This window comes from Hemiscyllium ocellatum, chromosome 22 (assembly GCF_020745735.1).
Source record: "Hemiscyllium ocellatum isolate sHemOce1 chromosome 22, sHemOce1.pat.X.cur, whole genome shotgun sequence".
NCBI lineage: Eukaryota > Metazoa > Chordata > Chondrichthyes > Orectolobiformes > Hemiscylliidae > Hemiscyllium > Hemiscyllium ocellatum.
Window position 1 is genome coordinate 8,233,057 of NC_083422.1, and position 27,538 is coordinate 8,260,594.

General features: G+C 40.6%; 1 protein-coding gene across 1 annotated transcript in view; it reads right to left on the reverse strand.

Annotated features, from left to right (window-relative positions):
- cabcoco1 (ciliary associated calcium binding coiled-coil 1) overlaps positions 1–27,538 on the reverse strand; it is a 129,345-nt gene that overhangs the window by 87,081 nt on the left and 14,726 nt on the right. The window contains exons 4-6 of the mRNA XM_060841767.1: positions 15,191–15,297; positions 3,170–3,339; positions 250–394 (exon numbers count right to left, since the gene is read on the reverse strand). Coding sequence (XP_060697750.1) covers positions 250–394; positions 3,170–3,339; positions 15,191–15,297 — 422 coding nt within the window. The remainder of the gene's footprint in view (positions 1–249; positions 395–3,169; positions 3,340–15,190; positions 15,298–27,538) is intronic.

The following is a 27,538-nucleotide window of genomic DNA, read 5'->3' on the forward strand; positions in this document are numbered from 1 at the left end:
ATTACATTTGCTTTAAGACATGCCAAAGTATTTCATGTTTAGTTGGTTTACAAGAAGATTTAGAAAGCTGAGAAAACCGAAAAGAAGTCCATCTTTTTCACTTTTGCTTCAATTTATACTGAGAAAAATTCAAAATGCTCCTGAATATGAAAGGGTGAATGATATTGATCTTGAAGAAAAGCCCCTTACTGTGGCTGAACAGCTACAACTTGGGCGCTACTGACACTGATGAAGAAAAAGAATTGGTACCTGATTTTCATGTAACTAATAATGGCTTTGCCTTGGTCAACAGTGAAGAATTCCCCGTCATCATTCTTTTCTGAACTTGACTGAACAACTTTAGCCATGATGTTCTTGAATTCTTTTAAATTATCAAGCAATGACAAGCGTTTCTCTGCAATAAAACATAACACTGAGTAAGTGACCGATTCTCTTAGAAGATAAGCCATTCAGTATAAAATGAAGAAGCATTAAGAAGAGAGTAACACATATTTTTGAAAGTTTGTTTTATCTACCACCAAATTAAAGATGTACCTTTTATGAATGCGGCATCAAAATCTTATTAATTCAATTGTCAAGCGGTAAGGTCGGCAGAATTATAATCCTTCCACAATCTTATTCATTTGCTTAATTTGGAATATTCTTTCCTTGCAGTTGACATGGATGTGAAATCCATGTAAAGAATGTGCATCTTATCTCACTAATGACAATCCAGACAGTGGCTGAACTGCAAAGATGAAAGTTTCCTAGGTTTGATCCTTAGTTAGTCTCAGACATGTCAATAGCAAGGATCCTACAACTGACTTCAATGCCATTCAAGGAGTGGAAAAGACAACCAGGGAACCTGCTCCTAATTCTTATTATGTGAGCCCTGTAAAATGTGCATTGTGTGAATGAGGTCAGAATTAGACTTGGCTGTAAAGCCCTCTCAGTCCAACAGTGAGACATTAGATGTTGATGTCCACATGGACGAGATATCAGAAGCTACCAAGTAACTAAGAAATGCTACTCTAGCAAGGTGCCAAGAACTTTGCAAAATGCAAGGACCACTGGTAAGAAACTTAAGGTGATACAAGATATGAACATTACTATTTTAAAATCCTTACGCGTGATGAACATCTGCCATTCAGACTAACGGCAGGTTGTGAGTTCAAACTACAGAAGAGTCTTGAACAAAGTTTTGGTCTGACATTCCAACATTCTCCTGAAGAACTGCTATACTCAAAGTGTCATTTTTCAGATAACCAAGGTGCATTCTGAACTTTCATTGCAGCGAAATGAGAAACTTTGGTGATGTACAATACCAAAAGTCAACTAGCCCATCCTCTTGTCACACTCCTCAATTTCTGCTCTCTCCAAAGCAGATCTCTAATTGCTATTTAAATACAATTACTTATTTATTTCAATTATCTTTCTGGCGACATATTTCATAAATTTATTGCATTTTGGATGGGGCAAACTCTCCCTAACTTTGTTTCTTACTACTAAATTCCTAATTTTAATATAATCCTGGGATTTGATCCCATCAACAAAGAAAACAATTTATAAATGTGGACCTTTGTCAATTTCCTTTTTAACCTTAAACGTATCAGTCTTGGTGTGGAAGTAGCTGTCTTGTCTCAAAGTGGAAGGTTGTGTGCTCAAGTTTCAATCCAAGAGTTCAACAAAATCCAAGTATGCCTCTCACATGGATGCAAAAGTTTTTACAACATAATGCTGGGATGAAAGAAAATACGAGAGAAGTAGAAGAGTTGAGAAAAACACACATTGAGACAAACAGAAACTGGCACAGGAAGAGAAAAGCCAGAGTGACACAGAAGTGAAGGATGGGAAAGGAAGCCAGCCACAAATGAACAAAGAATTAAACAGATATGACTGGAGAGTGCATGAAAAGTAGTGGTGATAGAGGCAGAAGTGGGAGAGAAGCTGAAAAACAAAGTGTATGAAAGATTTATGGTCAGGCTTAGCAATTGCCTTAACTAGAAGCATTGAAGAGACTGGCAACATTTAGTGGTGTGTACCTGATTCAGTGCTGAGAATGCTAAAGAAGTGAATTGCAAGCCAAGGTCCCACCAGCACTTCCCATTCCTGAATGCCTGAGGAACTCTGCACCTTTCCCCCTTGGTACTTCCCTTTCCTGATTATCCTAGTAACTCTAGGCCCTTTCCCAGGATGACTAGCTCCCTTTTCTCATTCACAGCATCCACATACACCCATGAGTCCCCTCAATGAACATAAGTATTTTCGTGCATCAGTCCTCTTGGCCCAACTCCATTTTGCCTGAACTTTCACAGCTTGTTATCCAAAGTCAGCTGTCCTCCAAAAGGTCTTTGAAGCATCAACCTGGAATCCCACCAAACAATCTTGCACTCAAATTGCCCCAATCTCAATCCACAGAATTATTCCTAGATGTAAGCAAAACTGACGTAGATAAGTAACATCTAGTTCTGGTTTCACACACTCAGGCATTCTTTCACAGGCTGCAGCCCCCTCCTTCCATGCTACAGCTTCCCATCTTTATTTCCTTACTCAATTCAGCTTATTTCTTTGTTTGGTTGTGGAGGTGATGGGGTAATATCAAGGTGCAGCATGTTCATATCTGACTGACCACCAACAGATGGAGCAATTTCCCTTATACAGATAAACAGGAAAGTAAACTTTTAAAAAATTAAACATTCTCTTTACTAACCAAAAATGCACAACCAAAAGACCATCCCTTTTATAAATGTTGTTAAATAACATTAAACTTTATGGGATTAAATATGAGGGAGAACTATTTCCAAATACAATTTCGAGGATGATCCTGGCATGAATTAAGACATATCAGGATAGCAGGCTGAGGAAAAGGAAAAAAAGTGTTCCAGACTAGTTTGTTGATTAAGTCACAATAATCACGACTGCAGCAGGAAGACAATAATTTATTCTCATTCTTTTCATGGAAAGAAAGAGTTGTAGTAAACCAGATTTCTTATTACACATCTCAGAAATGTCTCAAAGCATGTTATATGCAACCAATCATAATGAAATATCATGACTAGTTATACAGGCCTGGATGGCATCTATACCGGATGCAGGAGAGCAGCATATTTGCTAATTTGATGACAGCAAGTTTTCATTAATTGCCTTACTTTCTCCTGATTGATCATGCATCAACTTAGATCATACTTACCACTGACATTCACCAAAATGATTTTCAATAGAGTCATGAAGGTAGATATTTGTGTCAGTGTAAATTTCTGTTCTTTTGCCCACCAAAACCCGGAAACATAATAATCCAAGAATATGCCTTGTTTCATACAATACTCAAAGAGTCTCAGCTGTAGAAATTCCGCCAATCTTCTTTCATGAATAGAGAGAAAAAAGAAAGTTACAATACATCAAAACAATGTTCTCCAGGAAATGAGTGCAGGGAATAACACACTATTTCCAGCATTCTCTGTTTTTATTCATGATCAATTTTTGCGGTACAATTGAGAGATTAGTGTTGGCCAAGACTTTTGGAGAGATCCCTCACTCTTCTTCAAATGGTATCTGGGACCTTTACATCTGTCAGACTGCAAATGAGACCCTTTCTCAAGAACAATACATTGTATGTGGAGTAAAGCATTAATGTAAATCGGTCAATAATGTAACTGATGATGTAATCATAACATAAACAGATCAGTTGAACAGTTTGAGATGAAGACAGAGAAGAACCTAAATGGTCATAATGTATATACTGTGAATAAAGGGGTGGAATTACTTCATCATGCTTACATCCACATTACTGGTAGAATAAAACAACTTAGGATACTAACCAAATCAATACCAAGGGAACTGGGACAAATCAAGCGTAAGAACAAAGATGCACAAGAATAGGTGCAGAAGTTCTTTCCCTGATCACTCCAGTCCTAAATCATTGGATAGCAAATGGTCTTTCACAACCTAAATCTCTTGTTTGGGGTCTGAGCACTCAATCTTTTGGCTCCACAGTGAGAAAAATGATGATTGTGAAACTAAAAACAAAACTGATTCAGTACTGGTCATTAAAATTCAAAAATACAAAAGTCATCCAGCATTCTAAAAGTAGTGTGCATTCAATTATTTATAAATAGAAAAACTAACATTAAAACGCACATAAAGCACAAGATAAAGCACTTTCGTGTTTTTTTTAGATTAGATTAGACTTACAGTGTGGAAACAGGCCCTTCGGCCCAACAAGTCCACACCGACCCGCCGAAGCGCAACCCACCCACACCCCTACATATTACCCCTTACCTAACACTACGGGCAATTTAGCTTGGCCAATTCACCTGACCCGCACATCTTTGGACTGTGGGAGGAAACCGGAGCACCCGGAGGAAACCCACGCAGACACGGGGAGAACGTGCAAACTCCACACAGTCAGTCGCCTGAGTCGGGAATTGAACCCGGGTCTACAGGCGCTGTGAGGCAGCAGTGCTAACCACTGTGCCACCGTGCCGCCCACTAACTAAACAGTGTTATTTGCATTAATCAAATAATGGGTTGCTTTAAAGGAAGTGGCTGGGGTAGAAGGGGGTAAGTTAGGTTAACAAAAGTTGGAACTCACTCCCTGGATGAGTAAAGAGATAAACAGTAAGATTAAGCACAAAAAGACATATGACATGTTAAATTGTTAACACCAGTAAGAATTATGAGACAAACAACGTATGAGGATTCTGGGTAATTCAAGCTAGAGGACTGGAAAAATTTCATTTAACAGAACTAATTAACTGGACCAATTAAGGCAAAGTCAGCAAGACTTGGTAAAAGAAAATCAAACACAATTAACATATAGGCTGCCCTTGATTTACGAACATCTGACTTACAAACATTTGCACTTACCAATGCAATCACACAGAGATGTAATAATATTAATTTTAAAGATGTGACAACAAACATTTGCTCATACTTCTGAATGGCTATTTTATAGTACACTGCCTTGAACTGCGTACAAGTCGACTTAGGAATGTACTCAAATGGATCTATTTGTAACCCAGGGCTATCTGAAGAGGTAACAGAGAGTGTGATGAGGGTAATGTGTTGAAGTATTACATATGGACTTCGAAAAGGTGATGGATAAGTGCCAGATGATAGGATGTAAATTTGCTGACAAATCTATGGAATAAAAGAGAAATTGGTAATATGAATACAAAATTGACTGAAGAGGAAACAGTGTAGTGGCTAATGCTTGTTTTTTCCAGGCTAGAGCTTCTCCAGGTGTGGGTACTCAGGCCAGTGTTTGTCATGATATATATTAATGACTTAGAGTTAAGTGCACATGGTTGAGTGAAAAATTTGAAGATGAAACATAAATTAGAAGTCCAGTAAAGAGGATTGTGATAAACTTCAAGAAGTGGTCCGGTGGAATAGCCAAACACATGGCAGATGAAAGTGAGTGTAAAGAATTGTAATCTTACCTTGTGGTCAGGAGAAAATTCAGAGAATTAACAATCCTAAAGTATAGCGGAAGAAGACAATGTTTGAGGTCAAAATGGAGAATGTTTCTTTGAAGGCACTGCTTATTAATCAGTATTGTTGCATGTAAATCTAAGAAGGGTATAGTACTAGATCTAATTCAAAATAACAGGCAAACAATTTAAAGATTAGGAGAATACTTTGGCCAATATAACCAAAATCTACCTTCGGTTCATGGTGAAAATAAATTTAAAAAGGAGTCAAAGATAAAAACATGGAACTGGAAATTTGATCGTTTAAATGAGATGAAAGGAAACATATGACACTTTAACTGATCTATTATTTTATCCCTCACCCAAACCACCAACAAGAAATAAGACAGCAGAAATACAAGACAAAAAAAGGTCCATAATGTTCTAATTGATAATTAAGTGACAAATGCTGAGGTCTATTCAATTCAAAAAAGAGCAAACATGTAGTTCTAAAGACGATAGGAAATTCTAAATTTAGAGCAGAATACAAAAGGAAACTTGAGTCATTCAAAATAGTCCAGAGGAGAAGTGAATAAAGAGGAAATATTTTCAAGCAATTGTCAGTAAAGACAAGGGGAGAGAAAAAGATATTACACACAAGGAAAAATAAGATAGTAAAAGAAAAGATGGGAACAAATGGACAGGAAAAATTTCTGGCTGTAAGAGCTGCTCCTTTTTTTTGAGGTATTTTAAGTGTTGGAAGTGATTTCGTCAAATTCCAGGAGCAGCAATTACTGTTTTATATGCTGTTGCATTGTTTTGGAACTTTGGAAAAAATCTGATTGAAGATTTGTAGCTCGGGTATCCGTTGTTGTGGTTCTGCTCGCCGAGCTGGAAGTTTTTGCTGCAAACGTTTCGTTCCCTAGCCAGGGAACGAAACGTTTGCAGCAAAAACTTCCAGCTCGGCGAGCAGAACCACAACTTTGGAAAAAAAAAGTCAAAACAACAGCAGTTTAAAAGGGAGAAGAGCAGACAAAGGAAGCACATGGTGAGGACAGTGCAGGAGGGAATTCGTACATCGCTGGATATCGGAGTGCATCTGGGAAAATTAATAAACAGTGAAATTCACAACTAATCTTGGAGGAACTGTTGGGCGAAGTTCACAGCACAGAATCAGATAAGTTAATTGTTGTTCTAAGTCTGTCCAAGAGAAAGATTGCAGTAATGAGTATAATGGATTCTTTCTTGATTAAAAAATATTTTGGAGATAAGTATCTTGTTTAAACTTAAAATATAAGCCATTGCTATTAATTTAACCTGGGGCAGTACTTGTAGAGGAATAAGACGGTGTTAATTTCTGGGTCTGTAGATTGTGAAGTAGCAAAAATGGCCTTTGCAGTGATATGTACTTCTTGTCAGATGTGGGAGTTTAAAGAGAGTTTAAGAGGTACTGCGGATTATATCTGCCATAAATGCTGTTGGATGCAAATCTAATCAGATCGAGTGGATCAGTTGGAGAGACAGATAGAAGCAATGAGGAATTTGCAACAGCAACAATATGTGGTGGATGGCAGTTATAAGAAGGAGGGGAAAGTCTCAGATACAGTCACATAGATGAGTTAACTCCAGGAAGGGTGAGAGAGGTCGGCACCAAGGGCAGGAGTATTTTGTTATACCCATTTCAAATAAGTATGCTGTTTTGGAAAATGTAGGGGGTAATGGATTCTCAGGGGAATGTAGCACGAACAGCCAAGTTTCTGGTATTGAGACTGGCTCTAATGCAACAATAGGTATGTCGGCTTCCAAGAGACCAACTGTGTTAGGGGATTCTCTAGTCAGAGGTAAAGACAGACGTTTCTGTGGCCAGCAGAGAAAAAGCAGAATGGTGTGTTGTTTCCCTGGTGCCAGAATCAAGGATGTCTCAGAGAGGGTGCAGAATTTTCTTACGGGGGAGATGGGCCAGCAGGAGGTCATTGTCCACATTGGAACCAACGACATTGGAAGGGAAAAGGTTGAGACTCTGAAGGGAGATTACAGAGAGTTAGGTAGAAATTTAAAAAGAAGGTCCTCAAGGGTAGTAATATCTGTATTACTTCCAGTGCTATGAGCTAGTGAGGGCAGGAATAGGAGGATAGAGCAGATGAATGTATGGCTGAGGAGCTGATGTATGGGAGAAGGATTCACATTTTTGGATCATTGGAATCTCTTTTGGGGTAGAAGTGATCTGTACAAGAAGGACGGATTGCACCTAAATTCCTCCATCGCTAAATCAGAGCCACCCGCCAAATGGAGGAACAACACGTCATATTCTGCTTCTTGACCCTACACCCGCACAGCATCAACACTGACTTTACCTGACTTCCAAATCTTCCCAGCCCCCACCACCTCATTCAAATCCAATCTTCCAATTCAGCACCACCCTCTTTAACTGTCTTATCTGGCCATCTTTCTTCCCATCTATCCGTTGTACCCTCCCCACTGACCTATCACAATCACCTCTTATCTGCATCCACCTATTAGCATCCCACCTACCTTTCCCCCAGTCCCAGCCCCTATTTATCATACAGAGTGTTCTAATAATAATTTTAAATAACTGACACGCAAACATTTCCTCATACTTACAAATAGCTATTTCACATTGTCCTGTATTGTGTTCTGACTTGCAGTCAAATTAACTCGCAAACGTACTCAACAATGGGGAGTATCGCAACCTGGGGATTGTCTGCCTTTTATTTTTTTTCTAATCAACATTTTCTTTAATGCTATTAGATTCCTCTGGAGCAAGTGGGACTTGAATCCAGGCTTCCTGGTTCAAAGGCAGGGATACTACTACTGCAGCACAAGAGCTCTTTTGTTTGTTCATATGATTTAACTGCACCTTACACTTGGACATGTTGTTCCAAAGAAATAAATAAATTAAGAAAACAAAAAAAAATATTTTGGGGGGGAATTCTGTAACTTGAAGGACTAATTTGAGATATATAACTCTCCAACCTAAGCCCTCTCATCAGGGTGCCTTGAATTAATGACAACTTGGATACAATGTTGAGTCGAGGGGAACTTTTGAAAATTAAAAATCATCAAACATTACCCCACCTACCTTCTTGACTTGAGTGCTGGTAGTTGGTAAATGTGCATTAAATAAAGATAATAAGTTCCAACTGTCAAGTTCAGTAGGTACTACAAATGCCTGAGATTTCTGGATTTCCACCCCTCCTCCCCAAATATTCACTTATTGTCTTTTTAGATACATTTTCTATGGACTTTGTAAAATAACAGTGCAAATGATGAAAAGAAACAACTGGCAAATAATGCTTTCAGAAACTCTCAAGTCAATTAAACTGATGTTCTGGTGTATAACTTTTTTAAACATCTTGAAGTCACATAGTGCTAAATAACAGTGTGACATCATGGGATTTGACAGTGTGCAGATGACACAATTCCAAATATAGGCTCAGCTGTTCTTTTTTTTTAGAACCACAATTTCAACACAAAGAGACTGTTTTCCTTACTGTCCCAGATTTCAAATGAATCCCTTACTACCTTTTTAAGCATTCATCTCTTGCCTCTGAAATGTTGTGACTGAATTGGCTTCAAGATCCTTGCAGTAACATATTTTGTACTTTAATAATCTTAAGTATAGAAAACTTCTACCTCTTGTTTGATGCTTCCAATGGTACTGTGGACACAAAACCCTTCGTACATTAATTAATGAAATAATTTTTCATTACTTACCCTTCCATAATTCTTTGTGCTTTTATTTCCTATCCCTTAACCTTTCATCAGTGAATGCAGCATTATCCCAAGTAGAAAATAGTGCTACCTGTGTGTAAAATATTGTCCCAACAATAACATAGCCGGCTGGAATAATGACAAGTTAGTGAACATGGAAAAAATATACTGATAGATGAATATCTGTTGATATAAGAACACTCTTTGGATTACTGTATGAAGTCCAATTTCAAAATTGCGCAATTAGGGCAGTCTCTTTCTCTCTCTTGCTTTCATGTGGTGGCTTTGCCATTGAAAGGTTGCTGATCAGAGGCAGATCCTAAAAGTCACCACACCAAGTTTTAATTCCACAGTATTGGCATCATTAAGGGAGTGTGACACCCTCCCAATCTGGCAGTACATCGCAGTCTCTTGGCTTTGCATGGCCTCAGCATGGACTCCTTGTTTCGAGATGATTTTAGAGAAATCTCCCAGCCTCATGAACCTTGAAGTGAAGCCTGGTGCAGAATGAAGGCTAGATGTGAGCGTGGTTTGGGTTGGAAGATTGTTGTTCTGAAATTTTATTTCGGCTATGTTGGACGTTTTACTTCTCTATTTTCAAGATGTTCTTTTATTTCAAAAATATACTAATATATATATATAGATAGTCACAAATGCAATTCAGTTCTGTACAGTAGAATACCAAGGAAATAAACAAACATCAGAGTTTGACTCTATCTTAATGAACCAAAAGCATCTCTTATACATACAAGACTATATGTATGCATTTGAGACATCAGGAAGGTCCAATAACTAAACAGACCTCTATTTAACTTCAGCACAATTACTTCAGACAATGGTCTTTCCTCAATGCACCTTGGCAGCAGCTGTCCCAAGCTTTCCCTTAGCAGATAGTCCTGGACCTTGCAATGAGCCAGTTTGCAACACTTGGTTGAGTCAACTCCTTGTTCTGGAAGACAAACAAGTTTCATGCAAACCAAACAGCATCTTTCTTCAAGTTGATGATCCTCCAGGCACAGTCAATGTAGCTGTACTTTTGTACCGAAGATGGCACTGTAAGTAGCGACTTATATACTTTTCACTGAACTCATTTCAGTACATGTGACAATAAAACTAGTTCAATTCAATTCACGCTCTAACTACCTGGGCGAATGAGAATCTATGTTTAAGGTACTAGTTATGTTTTAAATGTTGGTAAATGACTTGTTACCACATTGATAACCAAAATAGCTGAATATACTCATTTTGTTAAAGCCCACTTGGTTGCTCTTACTTTGGTAACTCTACAGACAATGTCATTCTTTCTACATTTTCTAGTTTAATTCATCATGTTCTTTTTGCTATCTGCCACCCTTACAGGCGATTGAACAGGTTCAGTCATAGAGGCATAGAAATGTACAGCACAGAAACAAACCCTTCAGTCCAACCCATCCATGCAGACCAGATAACTCAACCCAATCTAGTCGCACCTACCTATATCCCTCCAAACCCTTCCTATTCATATACTCATCCAGAAGCCTTTTAAATGTTGCAATTGTACTAGCCTCCACCACTTCCTCTGACAGCTCATTCCATACACGTACTACCCTCTGTGTGAAAACGTTGCGCCTTAGGTCTCTTTTAGATCTTTCCCCTCTCACCCTAAACCTATGCCCTCGGGTTCTGGACTCCCACACACCAGAGAAAAAACTTTGTCTATTTATCCTATCCATGCCCCTCATAATTTTGTAAACCTCTATAAGGTCACCCTTGGCCTCCGACGCTCCAGGGAAAACAGCCTGTTCAGCCTCTCCCCATAGCTCAAATCCTCCAACCCTGGCAACATCCTTGTAAATCTTTTCTGAACCCTTTCAAATTTCACAACATCTTTCTGATAGGAAGGAGACCAGAATTGCATGCAATATTCCAACAGTGGCCTAACCAATGTCCTGTACAGCTGCAACATGACCTCCCAACTCCTGTACTCAATACTCTGACTGATAAAGGAAAGCATACCAAACGCCTTCTTCACTATCCTATCCAACTGCGATTCCACTTTCAAGGGGCTATGAACCTGCGTTCCAAGATCCCTGTTCAGCAACACTCCCTAGGACCTTACCTTTAAATGTTTAGGTCCTGCTAAGATGTGCTTTCCCAAAATGCAGCACATCGCATTTATCTGAATTAAACTCCATCTCCACCTCTCAGCCAATTGGCCCATCTGATCAAGATCCCGTTGTAATCTGAGCTAGCCTTCGCTGTCCAGTACACCTCCAAATTTGGTGTCTTCTGCAAACTTACTAACTAAACCTCTCATGCTCACATCCAAATCATTTATATAAATGACACGAAGAAATGGACCCAGCACCAATCCTTGTGGCACTCCACTGGTCACAGGCCTCCAGTCTGAAAAACAACCCTCCACCACCACCCTCTGTCTTCTACCCTTGAGCCAGTTCTGTATCCAAATGGCTAGTTCTCCCTGTATTCTGTGAGATCTAACCTTGCTAATCAGTCTCCCATTGGGATCTTTGTCGAACTGAAGTCCATACAGATCACATCTAATGCTCTGCTCTCAGCAATCCTCTCTGTTATTTCTTCAAAAAACTCAATCAAGTTTGTGAGACATGATTTCCCACACACAAAGCCATGTTAACTATCCCTAAACAGTCCTTGCCTTTCCAAATACATGTACATCCTGTCCCTCAGGATTCGCTCCAACAACTTGCCCACTACCAACGTCAGGCTCACTGGTCTATCATTCCCTGGCTTGTCCTTACCACCTTTCTTAAACATGGCACTACGTTAGTCACGTCATCACCTCCAATCTTCCGGCACCTCACCTGTGACTAGATTTCAGTAAGAGGCCCAGCAATCAGTTCCCTAGCCTCCTACAGAGTTCTAGGGTACACCTGATAAGGTCCTGGGGATTTATCCACCTTTATGCGTTTCAAGACATCCAGTGCTTCCCACTCTGTAATATGGACATTTTTCAAGATGTTGTCATCTATTTCCCTACATTTTATATCTTCCATATCCTTTTCCACAGTAAACACTGATGCAAAATACCCGTTTAGTATCTCCCCCATCTCCTGCGACTCCACACAAAGGCCGCCTTGCTGATCTTTGAGGGGCCCTATTCTCTCCCTAGTTACCCTTTTGTCCTTAATATATTTGTAAAAACCTTTTGGATTATCCTTAACTCTATTGGCCAAAGATATCTCACGTCCCCTTTTTGACCTCCTGATTTCCTCTTAAGTATATTCCTATTGCCTTTATACTCTTCTAAGGATTCAGTCGATCTATCCTGTCTATATCTGACATATGCTTCCTTCTTTTTCTTAACCAAATCCTCAATTTCTTTAGTCATCCAGAATTCCCTATACCTACCAGCCTTCCCTTTCACCCTGACAGGAATATACTTTCTGTGGTGTCTTGTTTTCTCATTTCTGAAGGCTTCTCATTTTCCAGCCGTCCCTTTACCTGTGAACATTTGCCCCCAGTCAGCTTTTGAAAGTTCTTGTCTAATACCGTCAAAAATTGGTCTTTCTCCAATTTAAAACTTCACCTTTTAGATCTAGTCTTTCATTTTCCATCGTTATTTTAAATTTAATAGAGATATGGTCGCTGGCCCCAATGACACCTCAGTCACCTGCTCTGCCTTATTTCCCAAGAGTCGGTCAAGTTTTCCACCTTCTCTATCTAGTAGGTACATCCACATACTGAATCAGAAAAGTTTCTTGTACACACTTAACAAATTCCTCTCCATCTAAACCCTTAACACTTTGGCAGTCCCAGTTTATGTTTGGAAAGTTAAAATCCCTTACCATATTATTCTTACAGATAACTGAGATCTCCTAATAAATTCATTTCTCAATTTGCCTCTGACTATTAGGAGGTCTATAATACAATCCCAATAAGGTGGCCATCCTTTTCTTATTTCTCAGTTCCACACAAATAACGTCCCTGGATGTATTTCCGGAAATATCTTCCCCGAGTACAGCTGTAATGCTATCCCTTATCAAAAACGCTATTCCCCTTCCTCACTTGCCTCCCTTTCTATTCTTCCTGGAGCATTTGTATCCTGGAACATTAAGCTGCCAGTCCTGTCCAACCCTGAGCCACATTTCAGTAATTGCTGTGATATCCCAGTCCCACGTTCATAACCATGCCCTGAGTTCATCTGCCTTCCCTGTTAGGCCCCTTGCATTGAAATGAATGCAGTTTAATTTATCAGTCCTTCCTTGTTCTCTGCTTTGTCCCTGCCTGCCCCGACTGTTTGATTCACTTCTGTTCTCAACTGTACCAGCCTCAGATTGATCCCTTTGCTCACTGTCTCCCTGGGTCCCACCCCAAATTACGAGTTTCAAGCCTCCTGAGCAGCTCTAGCATATCTCCCTGCCAGTATATTAGTCACCTTCCAATACAGATGCACTCCGTCCTTCTCGTACAGGTCACTTTTACCCCAAAAGGGTAAAAGATCCAAAGATATGAATCCTTCTCCCATATACCAGCTCCTCAGCCAAGCATTCCTCTGCTCTATCCTCTTATTCTTGCCCTCACTAGCTCGTAGCACTGGAAGTAATCCAGATATTACTACTCTCCCCATTGAGAAAATTCTGTACCCTCTCTGAGACATCTTTGATCCTGGCACCAGGGAAGCAACACACGTTCTGATTTTTCACTGCTAGCCACAAAAACATTTGTCTGGACCTTGGACTAGAGAGTGCCCTCACACAGTTGATCTCTTAGAACCTGACATATCCTCATTGAATTAGAGCCAATCTCAATACCAGAAACGTTCCCCTGAGAATCCATCACCTCCTAGATTTTTCAAAACAGCATACTTGTTTGAAATGGGGATAGCCACAGAAGAGACCTGCATTAACTGCTTATCTCTCTAATTGTCTCTCCAACCAATCCATTCGATTGGATAGGATTTGCAACCAATGGCATTTATTACAGATATAATCCTCAGTAACCCATAAACTCTCCCTAAATTCCTGCATCCGACAAGAAGAGCATATCACTCTACTAAGGCCATTTTTGCTCCTTCACAATCTACAGACCCAGAAAATAGCACCATCTTATTCCTCTACAAAAACACTGCTCCAGGTTAAATTAATAGTTATGGCTTACGTTTTAAATTTAAACAAGAGACATATATCAATAAAACATATAATCAAGAAAGAACTCACTCTACTCACTACTGCAGACTTACTGTAAGGACATGCTTAAATATTCACTTATCTGTTTCTGTGCTGTGACCTCTCCCAAACAGGTTCCTCCAAGATTAGCTCTGAATATCACTGTTTGTTAATTTTCCCAGATGCACTCCGATGTCCAGCGATACATGAATTCAAACAGCAAAGGCAGTAACTGTGCAGGTTCACTGCTCTGTCAGTTTCTTTCTTTCTCTCTCTCTCTCTCTCTCCTGCACTGACCTCACCATGTGCTTCCTTTGTCTGTTCCTCTCCCTTTTAAAACTGCTGCTGTTTTGACTTTCTATTTCTCCAAAGTTCCAAAACAATGCAACAGCATATAAAACAGTAATTGCTGCTCCTGGAATTCGAGGAAATCAGCTCCAACACCTAAAATACCTCAAAAGAGGACCAGCTGTTCCAGCCAGAAATTTTTCCCATCCTCCATCTTGGATTACCCAGAATCCTTGTGTGTAGCTCCTTCACTTTATTTACTACTTTGTCCATGGCTCAGGTAGTAATCCAAACTTAAGATGTTGGAGATTTTGCTTTGAAAGAGAATTATTCCTCAGTCATGTACCCGTATTATACATTGAGAGACGTGGACTCACTAACATTTTACACTATTGTTGTAAAGTGAGAACTGTCCTAACAACAACTATAATTTAGTGCTGTAAAATGATGGAGAAGGACTCCACTTATTATTACATGGTTGTTACATGGTTGTAAAATATAAAACAGAATGGATAATAATATTGAGAATTAAACATTATCTTGAATCTTTAAAAGCAATTTACTTCTGAAAAACATTCACTAATTCGATGCACTTTTGCATCAAAGTCCAGTCGGACAGTTTCCAACTTGACCATTAACATATTTATTACTTACTTTTGGACTCCATTCACTGTTAGTTGGATCAGATCAGAGATTTGTTCAGAGGAAATAAATTTCCAGGCCAGTGAGTTTTTTCTTTGCACCCCAGGCACCTTTTCATCCTGTTAATAAACATACAATCAACCATAATCATTTATTATAATGTTGATTTACCTATGTCAAAATCAAAGGCAATGAATTCTCAGTCCATGTCAGATATCTCATTTATGAAGATACAAAATTAGAGCAGAAGTACGCTATTCGGCTTCTCAAGCCTCCTTTACCATTCAGTAAGATTGTGGCTGATTTGTTTGTGCTCCAAATTTCAATTCATCTTGCCTTTAATAACGTTTGATTTCCTCACTGAACACAAAACTGTCTAGCTCTGACTGAAAAAAAATTCAATGACTCCATTTCATTGCCTTATAGGACAAAGAGTTTCAAAGTTGCACAATTCTGACAGAAATAAACTTTTCCTCATCCCTGTTCTTCAACAGTGAACCCTAATTTTAAAACAAAGCTCTTAGTTCTGGATTCATCCAAAAAACTAATATACTTTCCACATCAACCTGCTCAAAACCATACAGGATCTTACATCTACATTCAGGTCACCGCTTCCTTTTCTAAACACCATTGATAACAAACCCAGCTTAATGTATCCTCATAGACAACCCATTCACTGGAGGTATCAGTCTGATCCTTTTCTGTCATGAAGGATAGAATTCGCAGTCATCTTGATTACATGCTGAACCTGCACACTCACACTTTGTGACTCATTCACCTCCTCCACCATTGATGCTCAGCAGCAACATTATATACCATCTGCAGGGTGCACTTCAAAATTACCAAAATTCCTTAGACTGCCATGATCACTACTATCTCGAAGGACATTGGAACAATACCACCTGCAAGTTCCTCTCCAAGCCACTCACCATCCAGTCTTGGAAATATATCACCATTCCTTCAGTGTCACTTGGACAAAATACTGGAACATCCTCCACAATGACATTGTGGGTCCACCTACAGCATACAAAAATGCAGTGGTTCTTCAGGCTTTTAGATGGGCAATAAATTCTGGCCCAGCCAGCAATGCCCATATTCTATTAATTTTTTTTAATGCACTTGTGCACTCAAATCTCTCTGCACCCTGGAATTCAGCAGGTGTTCTCTGATTTAGTAATACCCTATGTCTTTAATTTTCTTTCTAACATGCTCAAACTTCCCATTTTCCCACATTATCCTCCACTTGCCAGATCTTTGCCTTTTCACTCAATCTATCTATATCAGTCTGCAAACTCCTTATGTGCTTCTCACAACATACTGACAGACAAATCTTTATAGCAACAGAAAATTTAACTACCACTGTCCACTCATCTAAGTCACTGACATAAATTATAAAAAGTTGAGGTCCCAGCACAGGCTACACAACCTGCCAAGAAGGCCAAATTCCTTTTTTTCTGTAGGCTAGCAAGCCGGCTAGCAAGCCAGCCAGCCAATCTTCTATCCATGCTGGTTACCAATACATGAGGCATTTATTTTGCTCAAAATGACACATTATCAAATATCTTCCAGAAATCCAAGTACTGTAATCTGCTGGCTCTCCTTTATCACGTTACTCCTTCAAAGAACTCTAACAAATGATTAAATAAGACCCTTCTTTTACAAAACAATGCTGAATCTTTCCAATTGAGTTTTTTTTTAAGATTACAGTTATATTCTTAGGGCTTGTGGCGCAGGAGTTTCTACTTCTTAGCCAAAAGGTCTGAGTTCAAGTCCCACCTGCCTTTGATTGTGTCTAACACGGCTGCATAGGATGATTAAAATAACTATGTCACCCTCTTTGACTTCAATAGGCCCCACTCCACCTCCAACTACCTACTACTTACATGCCAGTAGAAAATGTGATGGTGCTCTAATGGAACAGTACCAATGAGCCATAAGGCATGGGTTTGTCTCACTTGCTTCTGCGGTGTGTAGAAAATATACCTGAACAGGTGAAATAAAAATCTCTACAATTATAACCTCTTTCAGGGTTGATTCTGATACTTTCCCCACAACAGATATCAAGCGAATTGAGCTACAACTTTCTGCTTTCTGCCTCCCAACTTTTGAATAAAGAGGTTATAGTTACCACTTTCTTGTCTGATGAAACCTTTCCAAAATCAAGACATTTTGATTGCCTCATTAGTCATTTGCAAAATTGGTGATCTTGTCAATTGACACTGGATGAAACTTAAAATGTTATTTTTACTCAGATGGCCCTATGACCATTGGCCAGCCACTTGATAAATCAATCTAAAAGTACACCCATCACTCTGTCTTTCCCATTACTTCTCTTAAAAAATACTAAAGCTGCTAAAACTCTTGCGTGACACAGCAGCCTGAAAATTTAATGAATTTATTCTTATCAGAGTATCCATACCTTTTACAATTCCTGTTATGACTGGCAAATTTATGAAATGCAACAATCACATTTCCACTGTAGTAATCACAGCACTTTAGATGCAATGATAAATGTGTGTTTACTGTATTAATAATTCAAGCTTGTGATTTATGAAAGGCAGAGTTACTGGATGAGACTTTTGGAGAACTGACTTAGTAAAACAAAGTTAAAAATCACACAACATCAGGGTATAGTCCAACAGGTTTAATTGAAGGCACTAAGCTTTCAGAGCTCTATTAATCCTTTGCCGTAACCTCTGCTCGGTTTCCCCAATGTACCATGCCTTAGAGCATCCTTGCCTGCAGCGTATGAGATAGACAACATTGACTGAGTCGCATGAGTAACTGCCACGTATATGGTGGGAGGTGTTCCCATGCGTAATCGTGGTATCCATGTCCACACTCTGACATGTCTTGCAGCGCCTACCGTGACAGGGTTGTATGGAGTTTGCTACAAGCAATGATCTGTTTGAGGTTTGGTGGTTGTTTAAAGGCGAGCAGTAGAGGTTTGGGAAAGGTCTTGGCAAGGTGCTCATGCTCATTGATAATGTGTTGCAGGCCGCAAAGAACATAGCGGCATGGTACATTGCTGTAACCTCTGCTCGGTTTCCCCAAAGGATTAATAGCGCTCTGAAAGCTAGTGCCTTCAATTAAACCTGTTGGACTATACCCTGATGTTATGTGATTTTAGCAGCAGAGTTACATTGTACTTTGTGGACGGCACGGTGGCACAGTGGTTAGCACTGCTGCCTCACAGCACCAGAGACCCGGGTTCAATTTCCGCCTCAGGTGACTGACTGTGTGGAGTTTGCACGTTCTCCCCATGTCTGCGTGGGTTTCCTCAGGGTGCTCCGGTTTCCTCCCACAGTCCAAAGATGTGCAGGTCAGGTGAACTGGCTATGCTAAATTGCCCGTAGTGTTAGGTAAGGTGTGAATTTGTTGGGCCGAAGGGCCTGCTTCCACACTGTAAGTAATCTAATAGCGTAGTTTTTCGGCTCCTGGGAAGTACTGGACAATGAAGGGTACCCTGTTGGTTGCAGCATGTGCATTATGCAGACACATAGACATGCCTACACACACACAGACAGACTCCTTTAAACTCACATACACACATATACACTCTCTCTCACACACACATATATACTTTTGTGGGTTGAATTTGTACTTGCAGAGTTACATTGTACTTTGCTCAAAAATTGCACGAATCCATGTAAGACTCTGTTAACTCATGTTTTAAATTAGAATCAGTCTAAACATTATGGCACAGACAGCAGCACGCAGGGGGTGAAAACTTCAACACGTTATCTGGGCTGACACCAATTGTTAAGGTTAACCTGAGAATGTAACTTTTTTAAAAAAGTTTTGTGATTTACATATGAAAGAAGTGAAACGAACATGGTCATTCTAACAGATGAGAGACTCAACAAACAATCAAGGTATTTTCCAATGTATAATTTCAGTTACATCACACTGTAAATTTTTGCTTTAAATTCTGTGCCTTACAATTGTGTACTCCACAACCACCTGATGAAGGAGCAGCGCTCCGAAAGCTAGTGCTTCCAATTAAACCTGTTGGACTATAATCTGGTGTTGTGTGATCTTTAACTTTGTACACCCCAGTCCAACACCGGCATCTCCAAATCATTAGTAAAACAAAATTTTAAGGAACTTAATAGCAGAGAATGATTTTGTGTGTATGTCCAAAGTTTATGAATTTTAAAAAATATCATTGAGAGCACAATCAATATCCACCAAGTTAAAATATGACAACTGTCAAGTAAAAATGAACACCCACTTTACTGCAGAGATTGAAAATTCAGGTCAACACATTTCAACAATATTTTCCAGTGTGGAAAATTAAGCTGTGTAATCTTGCTAACAATATTAGCCATACACACACACACACACTGAAAAATCACAATGGGATAACTGGCCAGAGTTACTCTCAATTCCCATCTGGATCACAGTGGTGAGGAGTTCTTCTGTGTGTCACAGAAAATACAAAACACATTTATATTTCAATATTACTTAGATGATTTCCATATCATTTGTAAAAACCTAGACATGGGAGTCCAGATAAATATTAAAGAAATATTTAAAAAATGTAACACTTAGGGAATAAATTAAGTCAAATAAATTGAGTTGAAATATCATGAGGATTATGTGCAAAATGTGCAAGGATGAAAGTTAGCAGTGGTGAAACCATGTGTTGAACATTAAGGAGGGGAGGAGAAACAAAAAGAAGGCGGTGGAGAAGAGAGAAGTGGGGGAGAAACTGGGATATAGTGAGGAGGGGAGTGGGAAGAAATGATGGGAAAGGATGTTGCTCAATAGGGAAAAGGAACTAAAAAAGGGGAGGGAGGACTAGTGCCTGCACTTCAGTGACTCTATGACTATTTACTACAATTGCTAGTACATATACTATAATCTATGTTGCTGTTTTTCTTTCACGCTTGCTAACTGGCTTTCAGCCTGCTTTAGAATTTAGCATTCGTGTTTGAGTACTATTATGTCAAAATATCATAACTCTTGGAGATTTGGCTGATACATTGACAACACCATCATTTGTAACTGCCAGCCGTGGGTGTATTAGAGAATGATAAATGCACAATATGGAAGGATGCCAATTGATCCCATTATGCTGATTCTAGTACTTAGAATGAGGTATCCAATTCGGTCCACTTGCCTCTCTTTTTCTCTTATCCCTGTACTTATTTCCCTTTAGAATTTTATAACTTTTGAAAGTTATTGGACTTGTCTCTTAGGCAATGCATTTCAGATCATCAATTGGGGCATTAAGAAAATCACTTATTTTAATCTTTGGATCTATTGACAATCACTTGAATCTGATTGCAAACAGTGCCAACAGCATCTCCTTATTTACTATTCCAGTAAACCTATTCTGCATCATTTCAAAGTTTTAACATCCATCCTGAGTATAGAACACAGAATTGAACACAATACTTCAGCCTGTACCCAGCAGTGATGAATAATTAAAGTCAAGGTATGACACTGTGGAACAACAATCCACTGTTTCCTAAAATGTCATGGACTAATCCCCTGTGCAGCTTCTCCCCTCACACATCTAAATGTCATAATCACTCAAAAATGGACAGTTTTCTTGTACCTGCTTCCCAAGATCTACAAACTGGGCTGCTCTAGCAGAGCCACACCCTTTTAGCTTGATCTTGCCCAATAAAACTGTTTTCTTATTAACTAACTTCAGTATGTAAGTTAGCTCGCTGAGCTTGAAGGTTTGTTTTCAGATGTTCCATCACCATACTAAGTAATATCATCAGTGAGGTCTCTGTGAAGTGCTGTTGATATGTCCCGCTTCTCTGTTTATAGGTCTTGGTTTCTTAAGGGGGGTGATGTCGTTTCCGGTTTTTATTTTTTGCATGGGAAGGTAAATAGGGTCTAAATCAATGTAGGCAAAAGTGAGGACTGCAGATGCTGGAAATCAGAGTCTAGATTAGGGTGGTGCTGGAAAAGCACAGCAGGTCAGGCAGCATCCAAGGAGCAGAAAAATCAACGTTTTGGGCAAAAGCCCTTCATCAGGAATTGTTTATTGATGGAGTTTGGGTCAGAATGCCATGCCTCTAAGAATTCTTTTTGTTTAGCCTGTCCAGGATGAGCGTGTTGTCCCGGCCAAAGTGGTGTCCTACATCCTAGGACAGGCGAAACAAAGACACACATGAGAATTCTTAGAGGCCTGGCATTCTACCCAGAACTCCACCAATAAACACATTGATTTAGACCCTATCTACCTTCCCTTGAAAAAACAGAACCGAAAATGACATCACCCGCCTCAAGAAACCAAGACCTATAAATAGAGAAGCCGGACATACCACCAGCGCTTCACCAGAGACTCTCACTGATGATGTTACCTAGTATGGTGATGAAACGTCTGAAAATGAACCTTCCAGCTTAGCATGCTAACTTACTTATCATCAACCTGAGCTACAAATCTGCTCAAAAATTGCTAACTAACTTCTGTCTTGCATTCCTTTATCCAGACATTTTCTATCTTACTTATGAATCCTTCAACATTCACTGCTTTTTTCTTGAAAGAGAGAAACATAGTCCCTCCTTCACTAACACCCATTTCCATCTGGCTCAGCTTGTTCTTGTATTGAGAACATAAGACAAACAAAATAAGAGAAGTAGGCCATCTGGCCCATTGAGCCTGCTCTGCCATTCAATAAGATCATGGTTGATTTTTTTGGGGACTCAGCTCCACTTACCTGTCTGCTCACCATAACCATTAGTTCCTTTACTGTTCAAAAATCCATTTATCTTTACCTTAAGAACATATAACGAGGTAGCCTCATCTGCTTCATGGGGCAGGGAATTCCACAGATTCACAACCTTTTGGGTGAAAAAGTTCAACTCAGTCCTACATCTTGCTCCCCCTAATTTTGAGGCTATGCCCCCTAGTTCTAGTTTTACCCACTAGTGGGGGAAACAATCTCCCAGCTTCTTTCTTATCTATTCCCTTCATACTTCTACATGTTTCTGAGATCATTGAACAACTTTTCCCTTTATGTACTTGTTCCAAATAAAAGGTGTTGCAATGAGAACATGTCCTAGCTATTCCTGACTATCTTGTGGGATATGTAGTATACTCTTTCTACCATTGCTACTCAGGTCCCCTCCCTTCCCTTTTCTTTCCAGTACATTGATAACGGTATTCATACAATTTTCTGCTTAAGCTCCAAATCAGAAAACTCCAAGCATTTTTACCAATCTGTGGTCTTTATATGATCACCTCCAACTTTAGCGTTCCTTTCCTTGCCTTTTTAGTTTCTACTTTTTAAAATAGGTTAATGGTCAATATTCACAAAAAGCTCATTGACTCCTATAGCTATATTCAGTACATTTCTTAATTTCCTGCTTCCAGTAATGACTATATTCTATTCTCCCAGTTTCGCTAACAAATCTGTTCTGTTCATGCATCCAACTTATTCATCTTTGTCACATCTATCCTATTTATGCCAGTTTCCTTTCCAATGCTTCTAATGTGTTTCTTTCCCCTGAATCATCTCACCAATATGGCCGACAGTTCTCTCAACCAAGTCAATTATATTTCCCACAATTCTCCTGTTACCCCTTCTCGACTATCCCAGACCTTTGATGTATTCCCTTTGACCTCATCATTCATTCAGCAGCCTTCACGTTTACTGGACCATCCTTCATCATTTCTGCCCATCCAACGAGATGTCCCACCAAATACATATTCCCTTTCCCTTCCAGCATTCCAGAGGGACAATCGCCTCTGCAACAACCCTTCTGGTCCACACAGCAATTACATCCAACACATCTGTCCTATGCCATGCTTCCATTCAAGTGCTGGAGATGCAATGCCTACTGATTTAACACCTCCATTTTTGTGTTGGAAATTTGCCCGCTGAGCCATAGATTTGTTCTCAGACGTTTCTTTACCATACTAGGTAACAATATCAGTGAGCCTCCCATGAAGCATTGGTGTTCTGTCCCGCTTGCTATTTGTGTGTCTTGGTTTGTTATAGTGGGTTCTGGTTCTGTTTCTTTTAGGTTGATAAATGGGGTCCAAATGGATGTGTTTATTAATGGAGTTCCGATTTGAATGCCGGGTCTCTAGGAATTCTCGTGTGTATCTTTGTTTAGCCTGTCCCAGATGGATGTGTTGTCCCAGTTGAACTGGTGTCCCTCTTCATCTGCGCGTATGGATACCAGTGATGGTTGGTTGTGTCTTTTGGTGGCTGGTTGATGCTCATGTATCCTGGTGGCTAACTTCCTGCCCGTTTGTCCAATGTAATGTTTGTTGCAGTTCATGCAGGGTATTTTGTATATGATGATCATTCTGCTGGTTGTTGGTACAGGGTCCTTTAAATTCATCAGGAGCTGTTTCAGTGTCGAGATAAGTTTGTGGGCTGCCATGGTGCCGAGGGGCCTGGGTATCTGGTCGTCATCTCCGAGATGTCTTTGAATGTAAGGCAGGGTGGCTAGAGTCTCTGGGCACATTGTGTCTTCTTGTTTAGGTCTGTTGTGCACGAATCGGCGGACTGTGCTTATTGGGTACCCGTTGTTCCTGAATATGTTGTATAGGTGTTTTTCTTCAGCTTCTCGTAGTTCCTGGGTGGGCCAGTATGTTGTGGCTCATTTAAATAATGTCCTGATGCAGCTTCGTTTGTAAGAGGTGGGATGATTGCTCCTGTACGGGAAAGTGAGGACTGCAAAATGCTGGAGATCAGAGTGTGACGCTGCAAAAGCACAGCCAGCCAGACAGCATCTTAAGAGCAGCAAAGTCGATGTTTTGAACATAAGCTCTGCATCAGGAATGTGATTGTTCCTGCAGTTGATAATTTGGTCAGTGTGTATGGCTTGCCTGTAGATGGTGGTCTGTAGCTCTCCATTGCCTTTTCGTTCTCCTGTGACTTTTACAAAGGGGAGTCTTTTGTTGTTCTCTTCCTCTTTGGTGAACTTGATACTGACAAGGAAGTGTTTTTTGTCTTTGTGGGTTTCTTCTAATTTGTTGCACTTTGTAATGACAAAGGTGTCATCCACATAATGGACCCAAAGCTTGAGCTTGATTGTGGAAAGGGCTGTTCATCCTAACCTCTGCATAATTTCTTCTGCTAAGAGTCCTAATATTGGTGATCACACAGGCATCCTCTGTTGATTTGTTTGTAGATCTTGTCATTGAAGGTGAAGTGGGTTGTGAGTCCCATGTCTACTAGTTTGAAGATGCTGTCCTTGCTGATAGAGTTGGTGCTGTCAGTCGATTGTGTCCTTGGTTCATCTAGCAGCGAGGCCCGTGTTTCCTTGGCCTGGGTGATGTTTATTGATGTGAATAGGGCCATCATGTCAAAAGAAACCATGGCCTTGTCGTCCTCTACCTTGGTTTTTTGATTATGCAAAGGACTTATTGGGTAGAGTGGATGGAGCGGGTTGAGTCTTCTACTAGGTGTTTCAGTTTGCATTGCAGTTCCTTTGCTAGTCTCTATGTCGGTGTACCAGGAGGTGACTATAGGTCTGAGGGGCATCCCTTGTTTATGTACCTTTGGTAATCCGTAGAAATAGGATGTATTGGATCCTTCAGGTTTCATTCTTTGGAGGTCTGTCTAGTTAATTTCACCCGTCTTGTGTAGTTTCCTCAGGGTGCTGTAATGTAGTTTTCCAGTTGCGGAGTCAGGTCCATCACGACCTGTTAGTAGGTATTGGTATCTGTGAGTAGTGTGTTTCCATTTTCAATGTATTGTGTTCTGTTCAGGATGACGGTCATGCACCCTTTGTCTGCTGGTAGGATTGCGATATTTCTGTCTTTTCAACAAACATTACATTAGACAAACCAGCAGGAAACTAGCCGCCAGGATACATGAACACCAATTAGCCACCAAAAGAAATGACCAACTATCACTGGTGTTCCTACACATGGATGAAGAGGGACACCAGTTCAACTGTGACAACACACCCATCCTGGGACAGGATAAACAAATGCATGCATGGGAATTCCTGAAGTTATCAGGAATAAAAAATTTCAAACTGGTACTCCAATAACAAACACATAGACTTGGACCCCATTTATCAACTTCTCAGAAACAGAACCAGAAGTTCTGGCACATACCACAAAAAACCAAGACGTATAAATAGCATGTGGGACAGAAGCTTTCATCGGAAGCTCAGTGATGATGTTCTACCAGCTCAGCGAGCAAACTTACAACCTGATCCACAACCTGAACTATGAATCTTCTCCAAAGATTGCAAACCTCCCTTTTTATCATCCAAAGCTCCAAACATTTCCTCTAGGTGAAACAGCAAATTACTTGCATTTCTTTCACATTAGTATACAGCATACAATGCTCACAGCATGGTCTCCAGTATACTTGGGAGACCAAGACAGATTGGATGTTTGCTTTACTGAACTCATCTGTTCAGTCTGTAGCCCAAGAGCCTAAGTTTGTGGTCATCTACTTTTTCCATGCCATTCCACTCTGACTTCAGCCTCAACACTTGGCAATGAAGCTCAGTAGAAGCTTGAGGAAGAGTCGCTCAGTTTTCAGTTCACCATTCAGCCTTCCAGACTCAACTATGAGTACAACAATTTTGGATTATTACTAGAGGCCCTTTCTTTGTTTAGTATGTTATTTAGTTCTTTTTCTTGGATATCACCTATTGATAATAATTCTGCTACTGCCAACTGTTCTAGACCCATCTGTTGTTTCATTACTATCTTTGTATGGACTTAATGTTAAAGTCAACAATTTGAGAACATGATCTTTGACCTCATTTCGATTTTTTTGCCATATCCCCAGTCTAAGTCTTGTTTTTCATGTTACTGCTTTCAAGCAGAGTTGTTATTATTTTGTCATTCAAACATACTCTTAACAAATGCTTTGCCCCTTCACTACAACCATTATCATTCCCTTTTCCTTCTGTTCCATAATATCTTTACCATTTAAAGACATACAAACAAGGAGTAGTAGGCCATTCAGTCCTTCAAACCTACCCAGGCTTTCAATAATAGCTGATTTGACTGCAATCTCCAATCCACATTTTTGCCTATCCCTGATAACTTTTTATCTTTTCCCAAACACACACTTTTCCAATGGCAGAGAGCTCATCACACTTCTTCCTTCCATCAATTCTAAACAGCCATATTCAAGTTGAAATGTAACTCTGATTCTCATAGAATCACAGAATCCCTACATGTGGAAACAGGCCTTTTGGCCCAACAAGTCCACACTGACGTTCCAAGGAGGAATTCACCCAGACCCATTCGTCGACCCTATGACTCTACATTTACCCCTGACTAATGTGCCTAACATACACATCCCTGCACATTATAGGCAATTTAGCATGGCCAATTCACCTAACCTGCACATCTTTGGATTGTGGGAGGAACTCGGAGGAAACTCACACAGACACAGGGGTGAATGTGCAAACTCCACACAGACAGTCGCCCGAGACTGGAAACAAACTCGGGTCCCTAGTGCTGTGTAACCAATGATGGCAAGTTGTTGAGGATGGGGGGGCAAGATTTGATGAGGTTGATGGGGGTGTTTGCTGGGAAATTGACTGGAATGGGGCTGAGAGTTGACTGGGATGAGGAGGATGTTGGGAGGTTGATAGAGGGTGAAGGGAGTTTGTTGAGGAAATGACTGGGGAGATCATGAGTGTGTTTTGATGGTGGGTGATTGATGGGGTGTTGATGATAACGTTAATGGGAAATCTTGGGGGTTGATCAGTGGGTTGTTGGAGGGGGCTGATGGGGGTGAGAATGGGGTATTGATGGAAGTGTTAATAGGGACTTTTATTGGGGAGTTTAATGGATGATCAAATGGGTGTTGGGAGGTCATGGGGGTTGGGGGAATCACAGAGGTTGGAGAGAAAGGATTAGGGTGATGGGGATTGGGGGTAGGTGGGGTAACGGGTTGGGAGGTGTCGGGGTTGAGGTGGCGAGCTTTGGGGGCGAGGTTTAGGGGTGGGGGTGACGGGGGTTTGGGGGGGTAACAGGGGATTTGGGGGCGGCGGGGGTGGGGGTGACAGGAGTTGGGGGTGTGACACGGGGTTGGGGTGGGAGGTGATGGGGGTTTAGGGGTGACGGGCAGGGCTTATGACGGGATGGTGGGTGACGGGGTGGGGGGGTGATGGGTGGGGGGTGACGGGTGGGGGTGTTGGGGTTTTGTGGAGTGGTGACAGGGGTTGGGGAGTGACAGGGTGCGGGGGGTGACAGGGGTTGGAGGGGTGACAGGGGTTTGGGGGGGTGATTGAGGCGTAGGGGGTGACAGGGGTTTGGGATGACGGGGTTTGGGGGTGACAGGGGTTGGGGGTGATGGAGTGGGGGGGTGACAGGGGTTTGGGGGAATGACGGGGTGGGGGGATGATACGGGGGTTTGGGGGTGGAGGGGTGCCAGGGATTGGGGGGATGGGTTGGGGCGG